The sequence below is a fragment of the Malaclemys terrapin genome, chromosome 4 (genome assembly GCF_027887155.1).
Source record: "Malaclemys terrapin pileata isolate rMalTer1 chromosome 4, rMalTer1.hap1, whole genome shotgun sequence".
Taxonomy (NCBI): Eukaryota; Metazoa; Chordata; order Testudines; family Emydidae; genus Malaclemys; species Malaclemys terrapin.
In genome coordinates, this window is record NC_071508.1 from 4,758,976 (window position 1) to 4,785,416 (window position 26,441).

Sequence of the window (26,441 nt, forward strand, 5' to 3'; positions counted from 1 at the left end):
CAAACTTTTGAATCTCATTTCCTGTTTGGCCAGCTTGGCAAGGTGCAGGTGAGTGCAGATCCCATCAGCAGAGGTGACCATGATGGAGTCCCAGGATCGCAAAAGAGCTCCAGCATGGATTGAACGGGAGGTATGGGATCTGCTCACCCTATGGGGAGACGAATCCGTGCTAGCTGAACTCCGTTCCAGTAAATGAAATGCCAAAACATTAGAAAAAGTCTCAAAGGGCATGAAGGATAGAGGCCATAACAGGGATGCACAGCAGTGCCGCGTGAAAATTAAGGAGCTAAGGCAAGCCTACCACAAAACCAGAGAAGCAAATGGAAGGTCTGGGGCAGAGCCGCAGACCTGCTGCTTCTATGCAGGGCCGCCCAGAGGATTCAGGGGGCATGGGGCAAAGCAATTTTGGGGGCCCCTTCCATAAAAAAAAAAAAGTTGCAATACTATAGAATACTATATTCTCATGGGGGGCCCCTGCGGGGCCTGGGGCAAATTGCCCCACTTGCCGCCCCCCCCGGGGCAGCCCTGCTTCTACGCTGAGCTGCATGCCATGCTAGGGGGTGCAGCCACCACTACCCCAACCCAGTGCTTTGACTCCATCAATGGAGAATCACGCAACACAGAAGCGGAGAAAGATAGCTCACAGCAAGGAAGTGGAGAAACCAGTTTCCCCAACAGCCGAGATATATTTTTCACCCTAGACCTGGAGCCAGTAACCCCCGAACCCACCCAAGGCGGGCTCCCGGACCCTGAGGGCCGACAAGGGAGCTCTGGTGAGTGTACCTTTGTAAATATTACACATGGTTGAAAAGCAAGCATGTTTAATGATTAATTTGCCCTGGCATTTGCAGCCAGTACAGCTACTGGAAAAGTCTGTTAACGTGTATGGGGATGGAGTGGAAATCCTTCAGGGACATCTCCATAAAACTCTCCTAGATGTACTCCCAAAGCCTTTGCAAAAGGTTTCTGGGGACGGCTGCCTTATTCCATCTGCCATGGTAGGTCACTTTACCACGCCAGGCCAGTAGCACGTAGTCTGGAATCATTGCATAACAAAGCATGGCAGCGTATGGTCCCGGTGTTTGCTGGCATTCAAACAACATCCGTTCCTTAGCTCTCTGTGTTATCCTCGGGAGACTGATCTCCTTCATGGTCACCTGGTTGAAATAGGGTGCTTTTATTAAGGGGACATTCAGAGGTGCCCGTTCCTGTTTGGCTGTGGCTGAACAGAAATGTTCCCCGCTGTTAGCCATGCGTTTGGGGGGAGGGGTGAAGTGATCATCCCAGAGAATTGCGTGTGTGTGTGGGGGGGGGGTATTTGTTTTTGTGCTGCACGCTAACCCACAAACCGCAGCCCCTCCTTTTAAATTGCCAACCCATTTTAATGGCCAACCCAATGGCTACATGGTATGGGAAATGAGGGTGCTGCTGTTTGAAACCATTCCCACATGTTATGATGGTTAAAGAAGTCAAAAGACGGTGGCTTACCATGGCTGCCTGCAAGCTGAATTCTGTTGCCTGGCAGTGCATGAGTGATCTCTCACACCAAACCGGCAGGCCCTCAATATAAGAGGCAAAATGCGACCTTGTAACAAAAGCACATGTGCTGTGTAATGTGAACAGCAAGGTTTAACGGAAAAGAGTGATCCTATTGTTCTCTAAAATGTGTTTTTTTTTTTTTAACTACCACTCTCCCTTTTCCCCCACCAGCTGCAAATGTTTCTCCTTCGCAGAGGCTAGCAAAGATTAGAAGGCGAAAAAAACGCACTCAGGATGACATGTTCTCAGAGCTCCTGCTGTCCTCCTACACTGACAGAGCACAGCAGAATGCGTGGAGGCAGACAATGTCAGAGTGCAGGAAAGCACAATATGAACGCGAGGAGAGGTGGCAAGCTGAATGGCAGGCTGAAGAGGATAGGTGGCATCAGCTTGCTGACAGAAGGCAAGAGTCGATGCTCCGGCTGCTGGAGCATCAAACTGATATGCTCCAGCGTATGGTTGAGCTGCAGGAAAGGCAACAGGAGCACAGACTGCCGCTACAGCCCCTGTGTAACCAACAGGCCTCCTCCCCAAGTTCCATATCCTCCTCACCCAGATGCCCAAGAACGTGGTGGGGGGGCCTCCAGCCACTCCACCCCAGAGGATTGCCCAAGCAACAGAAGGCTGGCCTTCAATAAGTTTTAAAGTGCAGTGTGTCCTTGTCCTTCCCTCCTCCCTCACCCCTTCCGGGCTACCTTGGCAGTTATCCCCCTATTTGTGTGATGAATTAATAAAGAATGCATGAATGTGAAGTAACAATGACTTTATTGCCTTTGCAAACGGTGATCGAAGGGGGGAGGGGAGGGTGGCTAGCTTACAGGGAAGTAGAGTGAACCAAAGGGGCGGGGAGTCATCAAGGAGAAACAAACAGAAGTTTCACACAGTAGCCTGGCCAGTCTCTGATGCGCACCGCACCCTACTGTGCTCTTCTAACTGCCCTGGTGTCTGGCTGTGTGTAATCAGCGGCCAGGCGATTTGCCTCAACCTCCCACCCCGCCATAAATGTCTCCCCCTTACTCTCTCAGATATTGTGGAGCGCACAGCAAGCAGTAATAACAATGGGTATATTGTAAAAAAGCAACAGAGGGTCCTGTGGCACCTTTAAGACTAACAGAAGTATTGGGAGCATAAGCTTTCGTGGGTAAGAACCTTACTTCATCAGACGCAAGTAATGGAAATCTCCAGAGGCAGGTATAAATCAGTATGGAGATAACGAGGTTAGTTCAGTCAGGGAGGGTGAGGTGCTCTGCTAGCAGTGGAGGTGTGAACACCAAGGGAGGAGAAACTGCTTCTGTAGTTGGATAGCCATTCACAGTCTTTGTTTAATCCTGATCTGATGGTGTCAAATTTGCAAATGAATTGGAGCTCAGCAGTTTCTCTTTGGAGTCTGATCCTGAAGTTTTTTTGCTGTAAGATGGCTACCTTTACATCTGCTATTGTGTGGCCAGGGAGGTTGAAGTGTTCTACAGGTTTTTGTATATTGCCATTCCTGATATCTGACTTGTGTCCATTTATCCTCTTGCGTAGTGACTGTCCAGTTTGGCCAATGTACATAGCAGAGGGGCATTGCTGGCACATGATGGCATATATAACATTGGTGGATGTGCAGGTGAATGAGCCAGTGATGTTGTAGCTGATCTGGTTTGGTCCTGTGATGGTGTTGATGGTGTAGATATGTGGGCAGAGTTGGCATCGAGGTTTGTTGCATGAGTTGGTTCCTGAGTTAGAGTTGTTATGGTGCGGTGCATGGTTGCTGGTGAGAATATGCTTAAGGTTGGCGGGTTGTCTGTGGGCGAGGACTGGCCTGCCTCCCAAGGTCTGTGAAAGTGAGGGATCATTGTCCAGGATGGGTTGTAGATCACTGATGATGCGTTGGAGAGGTTTAAGCTGAGGACTGTAGGTGATGGCCAGTGGAGTTCAGTTGGTTTCTTTTTTGGGCCTGTCTTGTAGCAGGAGGCTTCTGGGTACACGTCTGGATCTGTTGATTTGTTTCTCTATTTCCTTGTGTGGGTATCGTAGTTTTGAGAATGCTTGGTGAAGATCTTGTAGGTGTTGGTCTCTGTCTGAGGGGTTGGAGCAGATGCGGTTGTACCTCAGCGCTTGGCTATAGACAATGGATCGTGTGGTGTGTCCGGGGTGGAAGCTGGAGGCATGAAGCTGTTGAAATCATGGTGGAATTCTTCCAGGATCTCCTTCCCATGGGTCCAGATGATGAAGATGTCATCAATATACCATAGGTAGAGAAGGGGCGTGAGTGGACGAGAGCTGAGGAAGCATTGTTCCAGGTCAGCCATAAAAATGTTGGCATATTGTGGGGCCATGCGGGTGCCCATAGCGGTGCCACTGGTCTGGAGGTAAATGGGAATATTGGTTTCGCTGAGGTCTATCCAAGTCAGTAAACTGCACCAGTGCGCTTTTAAATGTCCAAATGCACATTCTACCACCATTCTGCACTTGCTCAGCCTATAGCTGAACAGCTCCTGACTACTGTCCAGGCTGCCTGCATATGGCTTCATGAGCCATGGCAATATGGGGTAGGCTGGGTCCCCAAGGATAACTAGAGGCATTTCAACATCCCCAACATTTTTTTCTGGTCTGGGAAGAAAGTCCCTTACTGCAGCTTTTGAAACAGACCAGAGTTCTTGAAGACATGCGCGTCATGTACCTTTCCCGGCCATCCCACATTGATATTGGTGAAATGTCCCTTGTGATCCAGTGCTTGCAGCAGCATTGAAATGTACCCCTTTCGGTTTATGTACTGGCTGCCTTGGTGCTCCGGTGCCAAGATAGAGATATGGGTTCTGTCTATCGCCCCACCACAGTTAGGGAATCCCATTGCAGCAAAGCCATCCACTATGACCTGCACGTTTCCCAGAGTCACTACCCTGGATATCAGCAGCTCTTTGATTGCGTTGGCTACTTGGATCACAGCAGCCCCCACGGTAGATTTGCTCACTCTAAATTGATGCCTGACTGACTGGTAGCTGTCTGGCGTTGCAAGCTTCCACAGGGCTATCGCCACTCACTTCTCAACTGTGAGGGCTGCTCTCATCTTGGTATTCTGGCACTTCAGGGCAGGTGAAAGCAAGTCACAACGTTCCATGAAAGTGCCCTTATGCATGCGAAAGTTTCGCAGCCACTGGGAATCATCCCAGACCTGCAACACTATGCGGTCCCACCAGTCTGTGCTTGTTTCCCGGGCCCAGAATCGGCGTTCCACGGCATGTACCTGCCCCATTAACACCATGATGTGCACATTGCCAGGGCCCGTACTTTGTGAGAAGTCCATGTCTATTTCCTCATCACTCCCGTCACCGCGCTGCTGTCACCTCTTCGCCTGGTTTTGCTTTGGCAAGTTCTGGTTCTGCATATACTCCAGGATAATGCGCGTGTTGCTTATAGTGCTCATAATTGCCGCGGTGATCTGAGCGGGCTCCATGATCCCAGTGCAATGGCATCTGGGCTGAAAAAAGGCACGAAACGATTTTCTGCCGTTGCTTTCACGGAGGGAGGGAGGGAGTGAGTGGGGGCCTGACGACATGTACCCAGAATCACCCGTGACACTGTTTTTGCCCCATCAGGCATTGGGATCTCAACCCAGAATTCCAATGGGTGGCGGAGACTGCGGGAACCGTGGGATACCTACCCACAGTGCAACGCTCCCGAAGTCAACGCTAGCCTTGGTACTGTGGACGCAGTCCACCAACTTAATGCACTTAAAGCATTTTGTGTGGGGACACACACAATCAACTGTATAAAAACAATTTCTAAAAAACTGACTTCTATAAATTAGACCTAATTTCGTAGTATAGACATACCCTGAGAGAGAAGCAATTTGGGGACTGACGAGGTTCTGTTGTAGGTGCCCCTGGCCATGACCATGGTGATGACCCCACTATAACAGGCTTTTAAAAAGAATTGGATAAGCTCATGGAGGACAGGTCTACCAATGGCTATTAGCCAAGATGGTCAGAGATGGAACCTCATGCTCAAGGTTATCCTAAACCTCTGACTAGCAGAAGCCAGGAGTGGAAGACGGCTTGGATCTCTCCATATTTGCCCTGTACTATGCACACTCTTAAGCTCCGGCATGGGCTACTGTCAGAGACAGGATTCTGAGCAAGATGGACCATGGTCTGTGACCCAGCATGGCAGCAATTATGTTTTTTATGATGTGAACTGTAAAACCAAAGATACTTGTGTTAAATTTGTGCATGGAGAGTGTTTTAAATATTACCCCGTTGGGATGCATGCTGCAGTGCCTCTGTTTAACACAGAATCGCTCTGCTCAAAGACCAGAGCGGGTGGACAAAGGGCCAGAGGCAGACGACCCAGCTAGAGTGCTAGAGCAAAGAATCAGAACAGCACGTGGAACGTTGAAGGGCTTTGTTCGGCTGTATTTCGCTAAAGTCATACCAGATATCTGTATAGCTTCCTACAAGCTCTTAAACATCATTCGTGGCAACTCAATTCCACAGGCACACACGTTGTCGTAATTGTATCCCTCCAAACTTTAACCATCAGTGACTACACGTTTAAAACTTACTCGACGCAGGCCTTTGAATTGTGTTAGCGCACCCTCTGCATAGAGCAGCATTTGGCATCCCATAATGGCCATATTTACTGCCATCTAACAGTACCACAAACATTCTCACACACATAGATGTGGTACTATGTATATGGGCAAAATGGAGCACAAGCAGATCTTATTGTTCTTGTATGGCACAGCCAGGTAGCTTGACACCGCCCCCTGCCCTTATAGGGCACTACTGGGAATATGACACTTGGAGGTGCCATATAAGGGCATGGGGAAGTGACACACCCCCAGCTGTGCCATATGAGGGCATGGGGTTGTAGCACGCCAGCCCCGGGGCATGCCACAGGAATGAGTGAAGACCGGTTTCCTGGCTGGCTCGGGCAGTCCCAGGGTGGATCGTCCCCAGCACTGGGCCCCAAGTGCTTCCTGATTCAGCCCCTCCTGGAGAGGAAACGGTGGCTCGTGACACATTTGCTCAGCCTTGGGGCTGCTGGACAGACACATGCTGAGAGGCAGAGGGACACACACGCACAGAGTCACCTGTCCTGCTGCTGCTGCCTGGGGGGCAGGGGCAGGGCTGCCAGGCATGGAGAGAGCAAAACTCCCAAGCTAACCGAAGGAGGCAGCCATAGCTGATCAGACGGCTCCCCTGCCCCAGAAACTAGCTCCTAGCCCACCCACTGGCCCTCCCCCGTCATACGCCCCAGAGGCAGGGGGATGTCAAGGCTCAAGCCACTAGCCCAGCCTGACTATCCACCCAGGGACCTGGCAGGGACTCGGCCAGAGGGGCAAGGTGGGTGAGGGCGTTTGACGAGGCAGCCGGCCAGCTTTGAGTCAGAGTCAATGAGCTCATGCTGAGAGGCTGGGCCCAGCCCTAAAGAGGCACTGCCAGACCTGGACCGGGAACTCACTGGTGTGCGGATAAACTGGCAGAGGGAGACGGGTGCAGCTGGGATCCCAGGCCAGGACCCTGCCACCAGGTGAGACAATTCTCCCATGGGGGGGAGGGGCTCCTCCTTCCCCACCCCACCCCTTCCTTCTCTGCACAGCCCCCTCCCCAAGAGTCTGTCTCCCCAGCAGAGATGGAGATGACTCCCCATCAGGGCCCATCCAGCCTGTTCCCCCCCATCCCTAGTCCTTCCCTAGGGCAGACCAGACTCACAGCTGCCCTGGTGCTATGGGATAGTTACTCCTCTTGGCTAGAGGCAGCCCCCCTCCCTCCCAGGTTGTGGCTGATCATTTTCCAGCCAGGGCTGTTAGGTGTGGCCTGAGAGTCGCTGTCAGGACCCAGCAGGCTTTGGAGAGACGGGCAACGTGATTGCGAAGCCCAGGGGCTGGTGTTTGCTCTGCGCTGGGAGCCGCCTTTAAAACGCCTTTGAAAAGAGCTGACAGAGCGAAGGAACGATTCTGAACCAGAGACTGGGGGGGACTGGCTGGCTGGGATGGGGGGGTCTTTCCCCTCTCGGGGGCACTGGGGGATGGAGCATTTGCTGGCTGAGGCCGCGGCTGTCCCTGGAAGCTCAGGAATGTGCTATGCGCTGGCATTGGGTGCCACCCTCCCATCCCTGGGCAGCCTGGGAATCCCCCGCAGGCAGTGACTCAGGGCGATGGAATCCCAGGCACAGACGCAGCCCAGAAGGGGAAGCCCGCGAAGAATGAGGGGACCCGGCTCAGAGGGACCCAGCCTTAAGGGAGCTGGTGCCGGGGGTGGGGGGGCTTCTCCCTAATAACAACACCCTATCCCTGACCCCGGCACCTCGATTTCCCTCCCCAAGGGGGAGCATGGCTATGCCTGGAACGGGGCAGGGCAGGGCTGTGGCATGTGACTATCGGGTGTTTCTGTCCCGTAGGTGTCCCCGCAGCCCCTTGCCGGGGGAGCCCTCGGTGCCCCATGGGGGAGGAGATGGCACTCGGCGTGGGGAACGGCTGCGCTGGGAAACCCACAGGGGATGAGGCAGAGACTGTGGTAATGATCCAGAAGGGGCCCTCGCGGCCTGAGCCGTCTGCCTGGACCCCACGTCCCCGTGCCCTCCGCAACCTGGCCATAGGCAGCATTGTCTGCGGCTGCTCCTGCCTGGGGGTGCTGGCCCTAATCTATGCTGTCAAGGTGAGGGGGGCTGGGATACAGCCGGGCGGATGGGGACATGTCTCAGTGCTGGAGGGTTCTGGGGGCTGGGGCCATGTCTTGGTGCTGGATGTTCCCAAGAGCTGGGATATAGCGGGGGGCAGGGGGCCACGTCTCGGGGCCAGGGGCTACCGGGGACTGGGATGTAGCTGGGGGCAGGGGGCCACGTCTCGGGGCCAGGGACTACCGGGGACTGGGATGTAGCGGGGGACAGGGGGCCACGTCTCAGGGCCAGGGGCTACCGGGGACTGGGATATAGCGGGGGGGCAGGGGGTCGTGTCTCTGTGCTGGGGGTTCTGGGGACTGGGATATAGCGGGGGGCTGGGTCCACGTCTCGGTGCACGGGGCTACCAGGGACTGGGATATAGCGGAGGGAAGGGGGTCGTGTCTCAGTGCTGGGGGCTACCGGAGACTGGGATATAGCGGGGGCAGGGGGTCATGTCTCGGGGCTGGGGGCTACCGGGGACTGGGATGTAGCTGGGGGCAGGGGGCCACGTCTCGGGGCCAGGGACTACCGGGGACTGGGATGTAGCGGGGGACAGGGGGCCACGTCTCAGGGCCAGGGGCTACCGGGGACTGGGATATAGCGGGGGGCAGGGGGTCGTGTCTCAGTGCTGGGGGCTACCGGAGACTGGGATATAGCGGGGGCAGGGGGTCATGTCTCGGGGCTGGGGGCTACCGGGGACTGGGATATAGCGGAGGGAAGGGGGTCATGTCTCAGTGCTGGGGGCTACCGGAGACTGGGATATAGCGGGGAGCAGGGGGTCATGTCTCGGGGCTGGGGGCTACCGTGGACTGGGATATAGCGGGGGGCAGGGAGCCACGTCTCGGTGCTGGGGGCTATTGGGGGCTGGGATGTAGTGGGGGGCAGGGGGCCGTGTTTCAGTGCAGGGGGCTACCAGGGGCTGGGATATAGCAGTGAGGGAGGATGACAAGGCCGTGCTTCTGGTGATTCTCCCTTTTCTCTCCAGGCCAACGAGAAGCGGAAGACAAACTCTCCTGACGCGGCTCTCTGGGCCCGGAAGTCCTTCCGGTTCTCCCTTCTCAGCATTGGGGTCTGGGTGTCTCTGCTCATCCTGGTGCCGCTGCTCATGGGACTCATCTCTTACCTGATTGCCAGGGCTGAGTGATCTCCTGCCACATCCTCATTGGCTCTGGGGGATCAGGGGGATTCCCAGGTCTGATTTCTCTCTCTTGGGACTGCAGGATGGGAGTTGTCCTGGCTGCATCTCACCACAACTGGCCTGGAATCTCCCCAGTCCTGACAGTTCTGGAGCAGTTCCGGCTTCTCCGTGGCTTGGGACTGAGACTTCAGAGAGACCAGGGTGGGGAGTGGGACAGGATCGTCTGTGACTGTCTAGTCCCAGCAGAGATAGCGATAAAGGAACCTAAAAACATCAAGGAAAAATCCAAGGCTGGTAGGGCTAAGGACCAGACTGATTCCGTTCCTAGACGGAGATGGTAAAGCTGTTAATAAGGATGTACAAAAGGTGCTTTGTATTTGGAGAGAAACAGGATGATGAACTCCTATCATATGAGGATGATGAAGTACTTTCCAGCCCATTAATGACCGAGGAGGATGTTAAACAACATCTACTAAACACCTTCCAATCACAGGCCCAGGGAACATGTCCCCAAAAGTCCTAACGAAGTTGGCCGAGGAGCTCACAGGCCTGAAAATGTTAATTTTTAATAGATGTTGGAATGAAATTCCAGAAGACTGGTAGAATGCTAATACTGTGCCAGGCAAGCAGGGTGACCAGGGGAATTATAGGCTGGTTAGCATGACTTCGATCCTGGGCGACATAAGAGAAACGCTGATAAGGGATTCCGTCAACAAAGACTGAAAAGATGTAGTTAAAATCAGACCGCACTGTTTTATGGAAAATACATTTTTGTCAGGTAAAGCTGATTTAATTCTTTAACAAGGTTACAAATTTGGTTGACAAAGGCAGTTGGGTAGCGGTAATATATTTAGGGGTTTTGTAAGGCAGTTGACTTAGACTCACTTAACATTCTGATTAAAAATATAGCACAATTCAACAGCAACAGAGCACAAGGGAAATGGATTGAGAACGGGCTGATGGGCAGCTGTCAATGGGGAATCATCCCTGAATGTGGGTGTTTCTAGCGGGGTTCTGCAGAGATCGGTACTTGGCCAGACACTATTTGACATTTTCATCAATGATCTGGAAGTAAGTAAGTGTTGATAAATTTGCAGTGTCCAACCTCTGTTCCGCTGGACACACAGAATTCACAGACCTGCTGTTTGTAAAGGAATGCTACACCTCAGCTTACCACAGGATCACTGCTCTGCTTAACACCCAGCACTTCTCTTTGATTATGGCGAAAAGAAGTACAGTGAAAGCAAACAACAGCGATTCATATAATAATAAGTAGGTAAAAGTATTAGAAACAAGGGGTTACATTTAAAACAAAATCATAATAAGCCTTCTAGAGTCTAGATTTAAATAACAAGACACTTTCCTCGTCTAATGAAGTTTAGGTCACCCAAAGTCTTTCTCCCAGTGAGTAACAAGCAGGCTGGCTGTGATCTTAGTCATAAACAGGACAACTCTTCCTAGTGTGTGGTGCTGCTTCCTGTAGATTGTGTGATCTCTTGTTCACCTGGCAGTCTTGATTAGCTGGTGGCTCCGGATGCAGATAGATTTACATTGTAAGACACACAATACACAATGGTCAGCCAGGGAGAGATAAGCACCTCCGCCTTCAGTTGACCCGTCTTAATTTACACACCTTAAGACCACAATGTTCAGTACAGAAACTTAACTTCTTAAATATTATTATCATTTTGCAAAGATTAAGTTGATTAGCGGCCTACTGGCTCAGTGGAGACATCACACGCCCCTCCATTGGTGAATTATTATGCATATACCAGCCCCAGGGGATGCCTGTAACCCTCTGTGCATCACTTATGTCATCCGCTAGTTGGCACTAAGGGATCTCTGGGTCAGAGTAAGCTCGGCCCATTCAAACAAAAAGGGTCCTACTGTAACGCCGACAGACCCCGGTCGTCAGTGGGCGGAATTGAACCTGGGAGCGCTGGAGCTTAGCGCATCAGCCTCTGATTTAGTTGGGGATTGGTCCTGATTTGAGCAGGGGGTTGGACTAGATGACCTCCTGAGGTCCCTTCCCACCCTGATATTCTATGATTCTCTACCGCATGAGCTAAAAGCCAACTGGCTGTTAGCTAAGGCTGGAGAGGAGACTCATTTTCTCTCTCTCTCTAAGTGGTCTTGGCGCTACTAGATGGGACAGAACACCACACCCAGGTGTGTGGGTTACACTAACACAACCAAATGCAGAGCTATACCACTGGGACCAAGAAACGCAGGCCAGAGCACGCGAATGGGGGACTGTAGCCAGGGCAGCAGTGACGCTGAAAAGGATCTAGGGGTCAGAGCGGACAAACGAACGCCCAGCGCGGCGCAGGGGCAACCAGGGGCTGATGTGAGCCGTGGATGGGGAGAAGGGGAGGAGCAGGAAGGTGAATCGGGCGCACTGGGGAGAGCGATACGGGCCCCTCCCCCCTGTTCACGTCCAGCCCAGATGCTTTAGCCAAGCGCCAGGGGCTGGGCTCAGTGCAGGGGGGCTGGGGTGACATTCGCTGCCCTGGGCTCTACGGGGCCTCGGGGGCAGGATGGGCCCAGGGCAGCCCCCCACCGCAGCGCCCCCGACCCAGCCGCCCGAGGGCCGTGTCACAGGGGTCACCAGGGGCTGGGGTGTCACGTGACCTGGGGGCACTGCGGGGTCAGCTGGGGTCAGCGTTTGCCATGTGACAGCCCAGGGCACCGGTCAGATCACCTGACCAGACTGGGGGGGGGGGCCCCTTTGCGTGAGGGCCCCTAACCCTGCCTCTGGGGTCAGAGGTCACCTGGCTGACCCTTTGCTGACCCAGGAAGCTGCCCCCCCCAACAGCTCCCCCGTCTTCCCCGCTGGCTGCCCCCCTCTTGGCTCTTGATTGGTTAGCTATACGGAACTACCCGCCCCCATCCGCGGCTGACTGGCTGCGTGGTTTGTCAATCGTGCTGCTCCACATTCCCGTTGGTGATTGGTCAATTGAGCGCTCACTCAGAGTCAACCCCCGCCTTCGACTCTTCATTGGTCCGGCTGACCGCCATTCACCACCCCGCAGCTCGATTGGCCTATCAGGCTGCAGCTTAATTCTGAGCTCCATCTCTTATTGGCTCCCTGGCTCATGACCCCCAGCTCGCGACTCGCTCTTCCTGCCTTCTGATTGGCCGTCTTCCCTCTCCTCCCATGTGGGGTGGGAAGGGGGGCGGGGACAGTGCGGGCCAATCGGGGCAGGTGTCGGGGGCGGGGCTGGGAATCCGGTTCGAAACCGGGGTGCCGGGTGAGTGTTGGTGGGGAGTCGGGAGCGCGAGTCCCGGGGGCGGGCACGTGAGGGGCTGGAGGAGGGGGACACACGTGGGGGGAGGGGGACGCTCTGTGGGGGGGGGGGGAAGCTGGAGGAGGGGGCACACATGTGGGGGAGGGGGATGCCCTGTGGAGGGGAAGCTGGAGGAGGGGGCACACATGGGGAGAGGGGGACACCCTGATGGGGGGGGGAAGCTGGAGGAGGGGGCACACATGGGGAGAGGGGGACACCCTGATGGGGGGGGAAGCTGGAGGAGGGGGCACACATGGGGAGGGAGGGAAGCTGGAGGAGGGGGCACACATGGGAAGGGGGGGAACACCCTGATGGGGGGGAAGCTGGAGGAGGGGGCACACATGGGAAGGGGGGGAACACCCTGATGGGGGGGGGAAGCTGGAGGAGGGGGCACACATGGGGAGAGGGGGACACCCTGATGGGGGGGGAAGCTGGAGGAGGGGGCACACATGGGGAGGGAGGGAAGCTGGAGGAGGGGGCACACATGGGAAGGGGGGGAACACCCTGATGGGGGGGAAGCTGGAGGAGGGGGCACACATGGGAAGGGGGGGAACACCCTGATGGGGGGGGGAAGCTGGAGGAGGGGGCACACATGGGGAGAGGGGGACACCCTGTGTGTGGGGGAAGCTGGAGGAGGGGGCACACATGGGGGGGAGGGGGATGCCCAGTGGGGGGGCAAGCTGGAAGAGGGGGCACACATGCGGGGGAGGGGGATGCCCTGTGGGGTCCCCTGTTCAGGATCAGGGCACCCTGTGGCAGGGCGCTGGCTTTGACCCGGTCAGAGGCTGTGGCAGGTGGGATCCCCAGCTTGGCTGGCTGCACCCCGCACATTCCCCCCTTTTTCACTCAGCATCGCTGCCCCACCTGGTCTTGTCAGCTGGGCCCCTTGGTGAGGGGAGACCCCTGCCGCCACCCAGCCTGCCCTTGCTGCCTGAGCCACCCTGGCCTGGCTTAGCTCCCTTGCCCTTCTCCTTCTGTCCATCCCACCCGGAGCTCCCCTGTCCTCCAGCTCCTGTCTAGACCCTTCCAAGATGGTGCCCCCCAAAGTGACTCTTGCTGAGGTCTGATCACCCCAAGCCTGAGGGCTGGGAATGGGGTACAGTGAAAGGGGGGCTCTCTGGCTTGGGGAAAGGGTGTTGGGAGGGGGGCAGATGGCTGGGGAAGGGGGGCTCTGTGGGAGGAGGCTAAGATGGAGGGGCACATGAATGGGGAGGGGGCACTCTGGGAGGGGTCACATGGGTGGGGCTGGCTGGGGAGGGATGCGAGGAGGTGGGTGGTCTGGCTAGTTGTTCAGAGGGGAGAGGGAAAGGAGGTGGGCGAGCTGGAATAGGGAGTGCTGGGGAAGAGAAGTGGGGAACGGGGGGAGGTGAAGTGAGTTGGCTGGGGGAGGGAATGGGGTCAGCTGGTTGCGCTGGGGGTCTCCCATGCTGGAGGGGAAGGTGGTGTGTGTGGAGGGGTTTCTATGGGACAGATCACTGCTCCCTCCCCACTTGCTGTCTGACTCGTCTTTCCCCCAGCAGGTGCAGGGGTCCTGGAGCCCAGCTCCGGGTGAGCCGGCCAGCATGACCCGAGGCGTGGGGCTAGACGACGAGCTGCCCGACTGGGCTGGCGCCAAGGAGTTCTACCAGAAGTATGACCCCAAGGACGTCATCGGCAGGTGGGGCAGGGGAAGGGTCTCGCTCCCTGCTCGTAGGGAGGGTTTTTTGAGGGGGGGGGGGCCTCTGTGCGCACGGGGATGGGCAGCGAGATCTGTCCGTGATCAGTGTGGTGTGTGGGGGGGGGAGGGGGCTGTGTGTGTCAGTCTGTCTGTCTCACTGGGGTGCCTGTCTGTGGCAGGTGGGTGAGCAGGTGATAAACTGGAGAGGTTAGAAAAGAGCCACGCGACTGATCAAAGGATTGGAAAACCTGCCTAATAGTGAGAGACTCAGGGAGCTCAGTCTGTTTAGCTTAAGAAAGAGAAGCTTGGGGGTGACTTGCTCACAGTCTATAAGTATCTATGTGGGGAACAAAATTGGATGATGGGCTCTTCAGTTTAGCAGAGAAAGATCTAACACGATCCAACAGCTGGAAGTTGAAACTCTACATCTTATCTGTAATCTGAATTTGTAAACGTTTAACAGTGAAAGTCATTAGCCATTGGAACGAGATGATCACAGTGGTTCCGTCTGGACTTGGAACATATGAACGGACAGGGTGTGGAGGGCTGTGGGTGTCTGTCTGTTTCACGGTGGTGTCGGTTGGTCTGTCCGTGGCAGGGGCGTGAGCAGCGTGGTGCGGCGATGTGTGCACAAGCAGACGGGGCAGGAGTTTGCGGTGAAGATCATCGAGGTGACCTCGGAGCGCATGACCCCGCAGCAGCTGGAGGAGGTGCGGACCTCCACGGGCAAGGAGATTGCCATCCTGCGTCAGGTGGCAGGGCACCCCTACATCAGTGAGTGACACCCTCCATCCCCCCGGGACACCCCATGTCTGTAAGTGGGTATGTTTACACTGCAAAAAACAGGGGTGGTCTTGAGATCATGGATTCCAAAGCTAGAATGGACCATTGGGATGATCTAGTCTGATCTCTTGTATAACACAGGCCAGAGAGCTTCCCTGAGTTATTCCTTATAGAGCAGAGTGGATGTTTTTAAAAAAAAACAAAAACATCCAGTCGTGATTTAAATTTGCCACTGACGGCGAATCCCCCGTGAATTTTGGTGATTCGTTCTAATGGTGAATTACGCTCACTGTTAAACGTGTCCGCTTTATTTCCAAGCTGAATTTGCCTAGCTTCAGTTCCAGCCGTTGGATCGTGTTAGACCTTTCACTGCTGGATCGCACTGGGAGCTCATGATCAGCTCATTATCCATCATGGCCCCCAAATCTTTTTCAGAGTCACTTGCTTCTCAGGACGGAGTCACCCATCCTGTAGCATGGCCGACATTCTTTGTTCCCAGATGTACATTTGACTGTAGTGAAACACACATCGCTGCTTGCACCCAGGGAGCTGTGAAGTAGAGGTGAAGTTTTAACAGCTCAGGTTGAAGCCTAGAGGACTGGAGTTGATTTTCCCCCTGCTAACCCAAGTCACTCTGTCTTCACTGCTAGGTTAACCCCAGTGAAGAACACGCCTTTTTGCTGTGCCTCTCTACCCAGTGACACCCTCCAGCTTTCCTGGGCACCCCTATGACAGGAGGTCCCACCCCTGGTACTACCCCCTGTCACATACCAGGATGCAGTCCAGACTAATGAACAGCTGTGTCACTCCTTCCTGCAACCTCGCCGAAGTGCCTGCCACCTGGACTGCTCACAAACAGCATGCAAGTCACACCCTGTGTGTCTGTGTGCAGCAGCAGGCTGCCAGCCACACCTGGTTACACTCTGGCTCTCACCAGCCTGGGTTGTACTGCAGGGTGACCCCCAACACACCCCCAGTTTTAAGATTTCTCCCCCAGAAATGTATGTCCTGTTGTGCCCAACCCTCTCCTGGACACTACAAGTTACATTAAGTCCATTATTTCTTTAATAGGAATAATGCACACAACTTGCCACCCCAGTGGAGTTTCCCAGATACTTCACTTTAAACATACTGGATTAGATGAAATCTCTCTCTTTGTACTCATTAAACTTGTGGTTGTTTTTGTTATTGATTTGAAGGGAGTACAAGTAATGAGGCATAAAAGTCAGAAATGCTTACAAGAAAAATAAAGATAAAATGCAACTGGAGCCTAACTTAATCTTGCTTTGAATTTAACAGTTTGTTTTCTGACCACGTGCGCTCAGCAGTTTGACCAAACTTCTTAGCTTAGGACCCCTTCTGCAGTCCAATGACTGCTTCCTTTGTCCCTTTAGGTGCAGAGAATCGATGGACAGAGAGAGAGAGAGAGAGAGGGATGTCTTGGGGTGTTTGTCCCTCCTTTTTGTAGTTTCAGTTGCTCTTTTGAAAAATATTTCAAGCTTGGTTCCAAGAGACAAAAAGTCTGTGTGGAAGGATGTTCCCTGCTGCTTTTTTCTCACCTGTTTGAGCTTCCTTTGTTTCCCTTCCTGCTTGATGACTCTGTTTACTGCTTAAATGCAAATTAAGTCGAGCACCCTTTCCTTTGTTTGTGATAGACCTGTTTGCCAACCTCGGTTTGGAACATGCGTTAATAACACCATACGGAGGAATGTTATAACGTAGAATATCAGAGAATCATAGAATATCAGGGTTGGAAGGGACCTCAGGAGGTCATCTAGTCCAACCCCCTGCTCAAAGCAGGACCAATCCCCAGACAGATTTTTGCCCCAGATCCCTAAATGGCCCTCTTAAGGGTTGAATTCACAACCCTGGGTTTAGCAGGCCAATGCTCAAACCACTGAGCTATCTCTCCCCCCTAACTTCACATACAATATTTCCACACACATTTTATCAGGACGACAATGATTAGCAAATTACGAGTTTTCAAATGATCCCTTACAGGGTGTACTTTACAAAGATTATGACAATCGTGTGTAGGGTGTGACTACAGAAGTACATTCTGTCACACCTCTCCCTTTACAGAGCTGCGGTGAGATTAGCCACTGGCTGACCTGGAGGCAGCAGGTGAGGGCCCTCTTTCCTGGATAGGGGATCTTCCACCATGTTTTCCTTTCCCTTTATAGGTACAATTTCCATATCAAATTCTTGGAGTATAAGACTCCAACAAAGAAGCTTGGAAATGTGAACGTTTAGTTTTTTTTAACCAGATTAATGGTGAATGATCCATCAATACCCTGAATTTTCTGTTAATGAAATAGGCAGTCAAGCAGTTAAGGGCCTACACTGTAGCATAACGTTCTTTTTCTATGACAGAATCATTTTGTTGGTGGGTGTCAGTTGTTTGCTGAAGAAGGTGATGGGATGTGTGTTGATGTGTTTTTTCCCCCATGTGGATCAGCACAGAGCCTAGACCAATGGCTGATGCACCTGTACAGAGTTCAAACATTTTTGTCAAAATCTGGACTAGCTAGAACAGGCTTTTTCGGACAAGATTTTCTTCACCTTATCAAAGCCCTCTTGATGTGCCTTCGTCCACACGACTGCGTTAGGTTTATTTGTTTTTACATAGGTCTGGGATTGCAGATACAATGGCGCTGAACCCACGCACAAACCTCAAGTAATAGTTTACCAGACCTATGAAAGCCTGCCCCTTTTTTTTTTGGTTTGAGGTACAGGCCAGTTTCCAGTGGCTTCAACTTTTAAGGGCTCATGGGATATGTGACCTTCCCAGTGTTCCAAAGAAGGAACTTTGGCTGCTCCAATTTTACACTTAGAGGCTTTTATGGGTAGGCCTGACTCTTTGAGCTTTGCCAGCACAACTTCTGAGAGTTTTTTGTGATCAGCCCAAGTGTTGCTCAACACTGTGATGGCCTTAAATGGTTTGCAGCTATGTTAACACTTGGTTGACCAGCCTCTGAAAGTTGGTTCCAGTATCCATCAACCCAAATGGTACCATTATAAACTCAGGTTTCAGAGGGGCAGCCGTGTTAGTCTGTATCGGTAAAAACAACGAGGAGTCCCCGTGGCACCTTAGAGACTAACACATTTATTTGGGCATAAGCTTTCATGGGCTAGAACCCACTTCATCAGATACACGGAGTGGGAAATACAGTAAGCAGGTAGAAAGGAACCAATTCCTGCAACAAACCCCATTGCCAACTCTGTCTGCATATCTATTCAAGGGACACCATCGTAGGACCCAGCCACACCATCAGGGGCTCGTTCACCTGCACATCTACCAATGTGATATATGCCATCATGTGCCAGCAATGCCCCTCTGCCGTGTACGTTGGCCAAACCAGACAGTCTCTACGCAAAAGGATAAATGGACACAAATCAGACATCAAGAATTGTAACATTCAAAAACCAGTCGGAGAACACTTCAACCTCCCTGGACACTCAATAACAGACTTAAAAGTGGAAATTTTTCAACAACAAAAACAGACTCCAACGAAAACTGCAGAACTGGAATTAATTTGCGAACTGGACACCATCAAATTAGGCCTGAATAAAGACTGGGAGTGGCTGGGTCACTACAAAAAATAATCTTCCCTCTGTTGATACTCACACCTTGTCAACTGTTGGAAATGGGCCACATCCACCCTAATTGAATTGGCCTTGTTAGCACTGACCCCACACTCGGTAAGGCAACTCCCATCTTTTCATGTGCTGTGTATTTATACCCGCCTCCTGTATTTTCCACTCCATGCATCTGCTGAAGTGGGTTCTAGCCCACGAAAGCTTATGCCCAAATAAATGTTAGTCTCTAAGGTGCCATTATGAACTCAGAGTCCCATATTAGTGATGAAAGCAGATTTTTTTTTTCTGAGCACCCTTATCTAAAGGAATCTGCCAATAACCTCGAGTTAAATCAGAAGAGTGGAGATATTTAGCTTTGCTTAAAATGTGCATTATATCATCAATTCTAGGCATGGGATACGCAACTGGTATTGTAACACCATTGAGTTTTCTATAATCAACACAAAACCATACAGTGTTTTATTTCTTAGAGATCAAGACCACAGATGATGCCCAAGAGCTGTCAGACTCTTTAAGTACTCCCAGGTCTAACATGTTTTGTATTGCTGTTTGAATTTGTTCCTGCATCTTGCCAGTAGCCCTGGAGGGTCTGCTGGGAGGTGACTGTGGCCATTCTGTAATGATCTTATGAGTTAGCGAGTGTGTCTTCCCTGGCTCGCGAGAAAACACTTCTTTGTGTTCTTGCAACACAGACGACACCTCTGCCCTTTCAGCGGGTGGTAACGCGCTGCAGATATTGATGCTTTCCAGGGCTGAGTCAGTTTGGAATTCAGCCATTCAATGAATCATAGAATCATAGAATATCGGGGTTGGAAGGGACCTCAGGAGGTATCTAGTCCAACCCCCTGCTCAAAGCAGGACCAATCCCCAACTAAATCATCCCAGCCAGGGCTTTGTCAAGCCTGATCTTAAAAACCTCTAAGGAAGGAGATTCCACCACCTCCCTAGGTAACCCATTCCAGTGCTTCACCAACCTCCTAGTGAAAAAGTTTTTCCTAATATCCAACCTAGACTTCCCCCACTGCAACTTGAACCAGAAGTAGAACCCACAGGTCTAGAGTTGTAACTTTTTAATGACTGTTTCAGCTACATTCCCCTACTCATCAGATACCCGTCCTGGGGATCCCACATCCTGCACCATGGGGATCTAAGTTGAGTCTCTAAAAGTTTCAAACATTATTGGTGAGCCATACGAAGGGGATTGGGAAACGAGGACTCCTGGGTTCTGTCCCCGCCTGTGAGGGGAGTGGGGTCCAGTGGTCAGAGCAGGGACTGCTGGAAGCCAGGACTCCTGGTTTCCACCCCTAGCTCTGAGAAGGGAGTGGGGTCTAATGGGTCAGAGCAGAGGAGGCTGTGAGTCAGGACTCCTGGGTCCTATCACTAGCTCTGGGAAGTGGGGGGAGGCTAGAAAAAGGCTAATCAAAACATGCAGCTGGAGCACAGAATGGGGAGGCTAGAGAAAGGCACTGTGGCCGAATGGCTGAGTCCTGGCCCTGCTGCCTCAGAGATCTGGGTTCAGACCGAGTGGGGGATAGAAGTGGCCTCAGGGAGCCCCTCTGCTAATGTGAGGGGGACTGCAGAACCTCCCCCCCAAAGTCCATGACCATCTAGCAGGCCTCTTACCTGCCCGTTTGATGGGCATTTTCTTCTGATCCTTGACCAGCAGGTATTGCAATTCGCTCATCTCTTCTCCCTTCGCACCCGGTCCGAGGGCATGCTACTTTTCTCTGCCGTGCAGGACACAGCCTCAGCCCCTTCCCACATCTGGAAACACGCTGTTTCTGCTCCAGAGGAGCTAGAGAGACGCCCCTCAGCAGTCTCTGGGACTTCACCACTCTCCTCTGGGATCCCAGCACAATATTCCCTTTTGCTACAAGTTACCACATTAATAGCCCTAGCCATAGGCAAAATATCATTCCCAACAAGCATTTCCAGGGGGATACGATCCAGCACCCCAACGTCAAGACCCCTTCCAAACCTTCCCAGTCCACATGCACCTTGGCTAAAGGTACAGGAATATCCTCCCACAGCAGGACTTTTGGTCAGGTAACAAGTCAGTCTTTTGGTCCATGCTTCCCTTGGCCAGAGAGATCTGGGCTCCGGTGTGTCTCCACACCACGAATCCCTTGGTATTTACTCTCACAGCCTTAATAAATTCCATAGCTCCCCCCTCCAGGCCAGTCCTCACAAAACTCATTGGGGTAGCTCTGGAGACAGTTGCATTAATGTGGGTTGGCTGGGGCTTGGTTTCTTTTAGCCCAGGCCATTGATTTCTCAGGTGGTCAGTGGAGTTGCATTGGAAACACCAACTGGGATCCTCCTCTTTCCCAGGAGGTTTGTGATGAGGATTTTCAGGAGGGGAATGATTCTGCAGCGGTGAGTCCTTAGGCCTCCTTCTTCCCGGGGTAAAATGGGATCCCCTTTTACGCTGGGGTTGGGTCCCTCCTTCTGCGGCTTGCACTCATTGGACATCTGGGCTTGCACAAAGGAGTCACCCAGAGTGGCCATCTCGTCCACAGATTGTAAAGATTTCTCCCACAGACTGTTCCTACCGTTGTCAGTGCACATACGCAAGAAATGTTCCGGAGCAAAGAGATCAAACCATCGGCCATAATCCTCAGCCTTCTTCCCCTTTATCCATTTCCTTGTGGTCCCACGTCTTACAGGCGTGTTCACTATGACTCAGGCCAGCGCCTTTCCTGAGATTTCTAAATTTCAACCTATACGCTTCAGGGGTAATGGGGAACCTTTGTAAAACAGCTTTTTGAAATGCAGGGTACGGGCTAGCAAAGCTTCCTGAAACAGCATTTCATTAAACACCTTCAAAGCTTTGCAAAACTGTGGTAATCAGGGTGGGGACGTTCTTGTCCTCAGGACTATTGTGAATCTCACAGAGCCATTCAAAAGTGGTCAGATATTCTTTAGTGCCGTCTGATTCCGAGTCCACAGGATACAACTTTTCTGAGCGAAGGGTTCCTTGAGTGGAGGGAGAGACTGGGGAGTCTGGGATCTGTCCAGGTTATACGTCCGCTGCTCCCCTTCTTGGAGCTCTTTCTCTCTCCGCTCCGCAGCTCCTTTAAGAGCCGCTGCGTCTCGCTCTTCTTTGCTTCTCACCTTCTAGGGCTTGCCACTCGGCATCGTCCTTCGCCTCGATCCTCAGCTCTGCTCGCCGTTTGCTCACGTTCTCTGTCGCTTTCTTCGGCTCCCAGGCTGGCCAGCGCTGGCTTTGCAGTTGTTTCGCTGTTGCTCATTTCGATGCTTTACTGTTTCCGTTTCCCTGACCCGAGATAAGCAGACAGAAAACAAACCGAGGGTAACCTCTCCCTGTCCGTTTCCAGCCGGCGGTGCTTTGAAGTCTAGACGGCTGGTGTCAATTTCCCCCTGCTAACCCAAGTCACAGTGTCTTCACTGCTAGTTTAACCCCAGTTAAGAACACACCTTGTTTGCAGTGCCTGTATACCCAGTGACACCCCCCCCCCCAATCTCCTGGGCACCCCTCTGGCAGGATGTCCCACCCCTGACACAAGGAGTGTGCCGCTGTACCACCCATCCTCTCACTCCTCTTTCTCCCCACAGTCACACTCATCGATTCCTACGAGTCGTCCACATTCATGTTCCTGGTGTTTGATCTGTGAGTATGAGATCCCTGCACCCAGCCCCCACTTCTCCCACCAGGACCCTGCCACGAGTGACCCCCCCCCCACCTCCCCTGAAGGGGTCTGCCACACTGCAGGGGCCTCCTGGCATGCTCACATCTGCCCCACTCCCTGCAGGGGCCCCCTATATGCTGGGGCTCTCACGCCAGGAATGGAGCCAGCCAGCCTCCTGCAGACCCCAGGGTTGTGTGGTATGGGGCGCCTGTGCCCATAGATCAGGAGAAGTGGTGCCCCCAGATCCTGAACAGCCTGACTGGGCTCCCTCCCACTCCATCCGCTCCCTGGGACGATTTCCACCCACCCCACCAGGGCTGATCGCCCCCAATCTGCTCTGTCACCTCACCAGGGCCAATTCTCCGCCCACCTCCCAGCTGGCTGACAATCCCCTTCTCTCCCCAGGATGCGGCGTGGGGAGCTCTTTGACTACCTGACGGAGAAAGTGACCCTGAGTGAGAAGGAGACCAGGTACTGTACAGCGCCCCCTGCTGGCGGAAGCTGGGGCGGGAGTAGCCGGGAGCTCCCCCACAGTCAGTGCTCCTGCCCTGCTCCCCACAGCGCCCCCTGTTGGGCAAGGCGGTGGCTGCAGGCGTGATCTGTTTCTCTCTTCTCCCCCTGCCCTCCAGGTGCATCATGCGAGCGCTGCTGGAGGCGGTGAGCTACTTGCATGCCAGCCACATCATCCACCGTGACCTGAAGCCCGAGAACATCCTCATGGACGATCAGCTCAATATAAAGCTCTCCGACTTCGGCTTCTCCTGCCGGCTGGAGCCAGGCCAGAAACTGCGGGGTCAGAGCGGGCTGGGCGGGAGGGGCCTCGGGGGAGGCCAAGCTGATCTATGGTCAGTGGGAGGGTTGAGCTAGCGGGGTCAATCCAGGGGGCGTGGGGAGGGGAGAGGTCAAGGGGCTGACAGATGGGGGGGGAGTTGGAGGGGAGCACATACTCCAATCTGGGGGGCTGGCTGGACGTGGGGGCCGACCCAGGGTTGGGGAAAGGGAGGACATGGCTGGGCAGGAGGGGAGGCTGCTGGGAACTGCTTCAATGGGTGGGGGGGGGGCAGGGGCAGGTGTGGCTGATCCGGGAGGGAATTGGAGGGCACTGTTTGTCCCTGCTCACTCATGCCCGGGTGTCTCTCTTCCCCCTTCTCCACCCCAGAGCTGTGCGGGACCCCCGGGTACCTAGCCCCAGAGATCCTCAAGTGCTCCATGGATGAGACGCACCCGGGCTACGGCCAGGAAGTGGACCTGTGAGTCCCTGTTCCAGCAGCCACCGCTGGGCTGTGGGGAGAATGGCTCATTCGGGGGGGGAGGGGGGAAGAGGGGTGGCAGAGAGGGCTCATTCCTGGGGTGGAGGGGGTGGTGGGGAGCGGGTGGACTTGTCCCATCTACCTCAGTTCCCATCATGGCTCTTAGACACCCCCATGTACTCCCTGCTGGCCACCCACCCTGTGTGCAGGACGGGTGGTGGGGGGATCCTGACCATTTCCCTAGCTAGTGGCTTCCTCGCCCCCCTGCCCACACCCAGCATCAGCACCCTGATGGGTCCAGTTGGAATGACCTGACTCCTCCCCCCCCATTTTGTCTGTGTTCCAGCCCTGTCCACATGGTCCCACCTGGCAAGTGATGGGTCTGGCCTGAGAGGGTGCGGGGGATGTGGCCCTGTCTGCCAGCTGGTTGGGGGAAGGTCCTAGCTCCCCACCCAGTGGCCATTGGCCCCTCTTGCTGATGATCCCCCCCCCCGATCCCATTCCTGGCTCCACCCTCTGCCCCCTCCCTGCAGAGTCGTGATGGCTGAGTAGTGTCCGTGGTTCCAGGCCAAGGATCCGTCTGTCCATCCATCCCCACCCATTGGTCTGTGTCTGTCCATCTTTCCCTGTCTATCTGTCCCCCTCCCAGTGGCGCTGCCTGCCCTAGGTCTGGCTCATGGAATCGCAGCGTGACCTCCCCCCCACCTCTCCTCCCCGCAGGTGGGCATGTGGTGTGATCTTCTTCTCCCTGCTGGCCGGCTCGCCCCCGTTCTGGCACCGCAAGCAGATGCTGATGCTGCGCATGATCATGGAGGGGCACTACCAGTTCAGCTCTCCGGAGTGGGATGACCGCTCTGACACCGTCAAGGACCTGGTGAGAGCAGGAGTCCCCCCACCCCTCCATCCCAGATTGGATCAGCCTCCTCCTGCAGTCGCAACCCCCCAACTCCATCCCCAGATCAATCAGCCTCTCCCCACCCCCTCTGAATGGAACAGTTTCACACACACACCCGCGGCACCCCATGGTCTAGTGGCTCAGGCCCCATTGACTCCTCCTGTCCGTGCAGATCTCGCGGCTATTGCGTGTGGAGCCGTCGGAGCGGCTAACGGCGGAGCAGGCCCTGCAGCATCCCTTCTTCGAGCGCTGCGTGGGGCGCCCAGTCCGGCTGTTCAGCCCCTACCGCCGGTTCAGGGTGAGTCACCTCCTTCTCCCCTTCCCCCACGAGCTGGGGCTCTTCCAGGGCTTTCCCCATCACTGTAATGGGCCCTTCCAGCAAGAACCCCCTCCCTCGTTGGGTCAGTGGGCTCCTGTGTCCCCAATAACTCCCCCTGGCCTGCACCGAGCTAATGGGCTTTCCCAAGTTCCCCTCCCATCTGCATTGAGCTCTCCCGGGTTCTCCCTCTCCCCCCACTGCACTGAGCTAATGGGCCCTCCCGGGTTCTCCCTCTCCCCCCACTGCACTGAGCTAATGGGCTCTCCTGGGTTCTCCCTCTCCCCCCACTGCACTGAGTTAATGGGCTCTCCCGTGTTCTCCCTCTCCCCCCCCCCTTTGCATTGAACTCTCCTGGGTTCTCCCTCTCCCCCACTGCACTGAGCTAATGGGCTCTCCCGGGTTCTCCCTCATCCCCTCCTGCCTGCATTGAGCTCTCCTGGGTTCTCCCTCTCCCCCCACTGGACTGAGCTAATGGGCTCTCCTGGGGTCTCCCTCTCCCCCCACTGCACTGAGTTAATGGGCTCTCCCGGGTTCTCCCTCTCCCCCCACTGCACTGAGTTAATGGTCTCCCGGGTTCTCCCTCTCCCCCCACTGCACTGAGTTAATGGTCTCCCGGGTTCTCCCTCTCCCCAGCTATCTCAGGTTCCCCTTCTCCCCCCACTGCACTGAGCTGATGGGCTTTGCTGGGCTCTTCAGGGTACATGCCCCCCTCCTCCATATGCTGCTTTAAGGGGCTCTTGTGACTCCCCCAATCCCTATTCCTTTTTCCCTTCTCCCCTTTGCTGGAATAGTCCTCTTCTCCCCCCCCCCCTGCACTGGGGTAATGGCCTCTCCTGCATGCTCCTTTCCCCCAGTGGTGGGGATAATGGTCTCTCCTCTGCCACCTGGCCTCTCCTCCTCACAGCAGGATAATGGTCTCTGCCATCCCCCCTGCAATGGGAAAACGGTCTCCCCTGTGGCCTCCCCCTCTGCCATGTGCTAATGGTCTCTCCTGCTGCCCCATTTCCCCCCACATCTGGGACAGGGATACTGGGCTCGCGCGTGTTCCCCACCCACTGGGATAATGGTCTCTCCCAGGCACCCCCACCCCCCTGCTGATGGTCTGTCCCGTGTGGTAGGTGCTGGTGTGGACGGTGCTGGCCTCCATCCGCATGTTCAACAGCTACCGGGTGCGCACGCGGCCGGTGACGCGGGAGCTGCTGCTGCGCGACCCCTACGCGCTGAAGGGCGTGCGCAAGCTCATCGACGCCTGCGCCTTCCGCATCTACGGCCACTGGGTGAAGAAGGGCGAGCAGCAGAACCGCGCTGCCCTCTTTGAGAACCTGCCCAAGGCCCTGCTGCTGGCCCTAATGGGCGCTGAGGGCGAGGGGGCGGAGCTGGGCCAGGGCGAGGAGGCGGAGCACTACTGTAGCACCACTGCTCCTCTTCACTAGGAGGCAGGGACCAGGCTGGGCTGCGGGAGATCCCGGGGTGGCCCCCCATAGCCTGGGAACCGCAAGTGGGGGGGAGGGGGGGGATGGTTGCACTGAACATCAAGCCAGGGGAAACCCCCCCCCCCCCCCCCCCCAGTGCAGGAGGGCCCTAGTGCAGGTTTGTCCGGGATTTCTGGGACAGGAAGGGGCAGTCCTGCCTGGGTGAGGTTTAGGGACCCCGTGTGTGTCTGGCGGAGGGGGTG

At 54.5% G+C, this 26,441-nt stretch overlaps 2 protein-coding genes across 9 annotated transcripts; both read left to right on the forward strand.

The window, feature by feature from the left end:
* Positions 1-6,563: 6,563 nt before the first annotated feature.
* Positions 6,564-10,274, forward strand: TMEM265 (transmembrane protein 265). Of its 2 annotated transcripts, XM_054027651.1 has the most exons (3): positions 6,564-7,056; positions 7,927-8,183; positions 9,173-10,274. In XM_054027651.1, the coding sequence occupies exons 2-3, from the start codon at positions 7,968-7,970 to the stop codon at positions 9,329-9,331; spliced, it is 375 nt and encodes a 124-aa protein (XP_053883626.1). In that variant the 5' UTR covers positions 6,564-7,056; positions 7,927-7,967; the 3' UTR covers positions 9,332-10,274. The 2 variants fall into 2 exon arrangements, with proteins under 2 accessions (XP_053883626.1, XP_053883627.1); XM_054027652.1 differs by lacking the exon at positions 6,564-7,056 and having other exon boundaries at positions 7,604-8,183.
* Positions 10,275-12,521: 2,247 nt separating this feature from the next.
* PHKG2 (phosphorylase kinase catalytic subunit gamma 2) lies at positions 12,522-26,313 on the forward strand. Of its 7 annotated transcripts, none has more exons than XM_054027584.1 (10): positions 12,522-12,576; positions 14,130-14,269; positions 14,868-15,043; positions 22,229-22,283; positions 22,708-22,773; positions 22,932-23,095; positions 23,462-23,552; positions 24,273-24,426; positions 24,620-24,745; positions 25,885-26,313. In XM_054027584.1, the coding sequence occupies exons 2-10, from the start codon at positions 14,175-14,177 to the stop codon at positions 26,197-26,199; spliced, it is 1,242 nt and encodes a 413-aa protein (XP_053883559.1). In that variant the 5' UTR covers positions 12,522-12,576; positions 14,130-14,174; the 3' UTR covers positions 26,200-26,313. The 7 variants fall into 7 exon arrangements, with proteins under 7 accessions (XP_053883559.1, XP_053883562.1, XP_053883561.1 ...); XM_054027587.1 differs by having other exon boundaries at positions 12,556-12,576; positions 14,133-14,269; XM_054027586.1 differs by lacking the exon at positions 12,522-12,576 and adding an exon at positions 13,346-13,406.
* Positions 26,314-26,441: the final 128 nt, after the last annotated feature.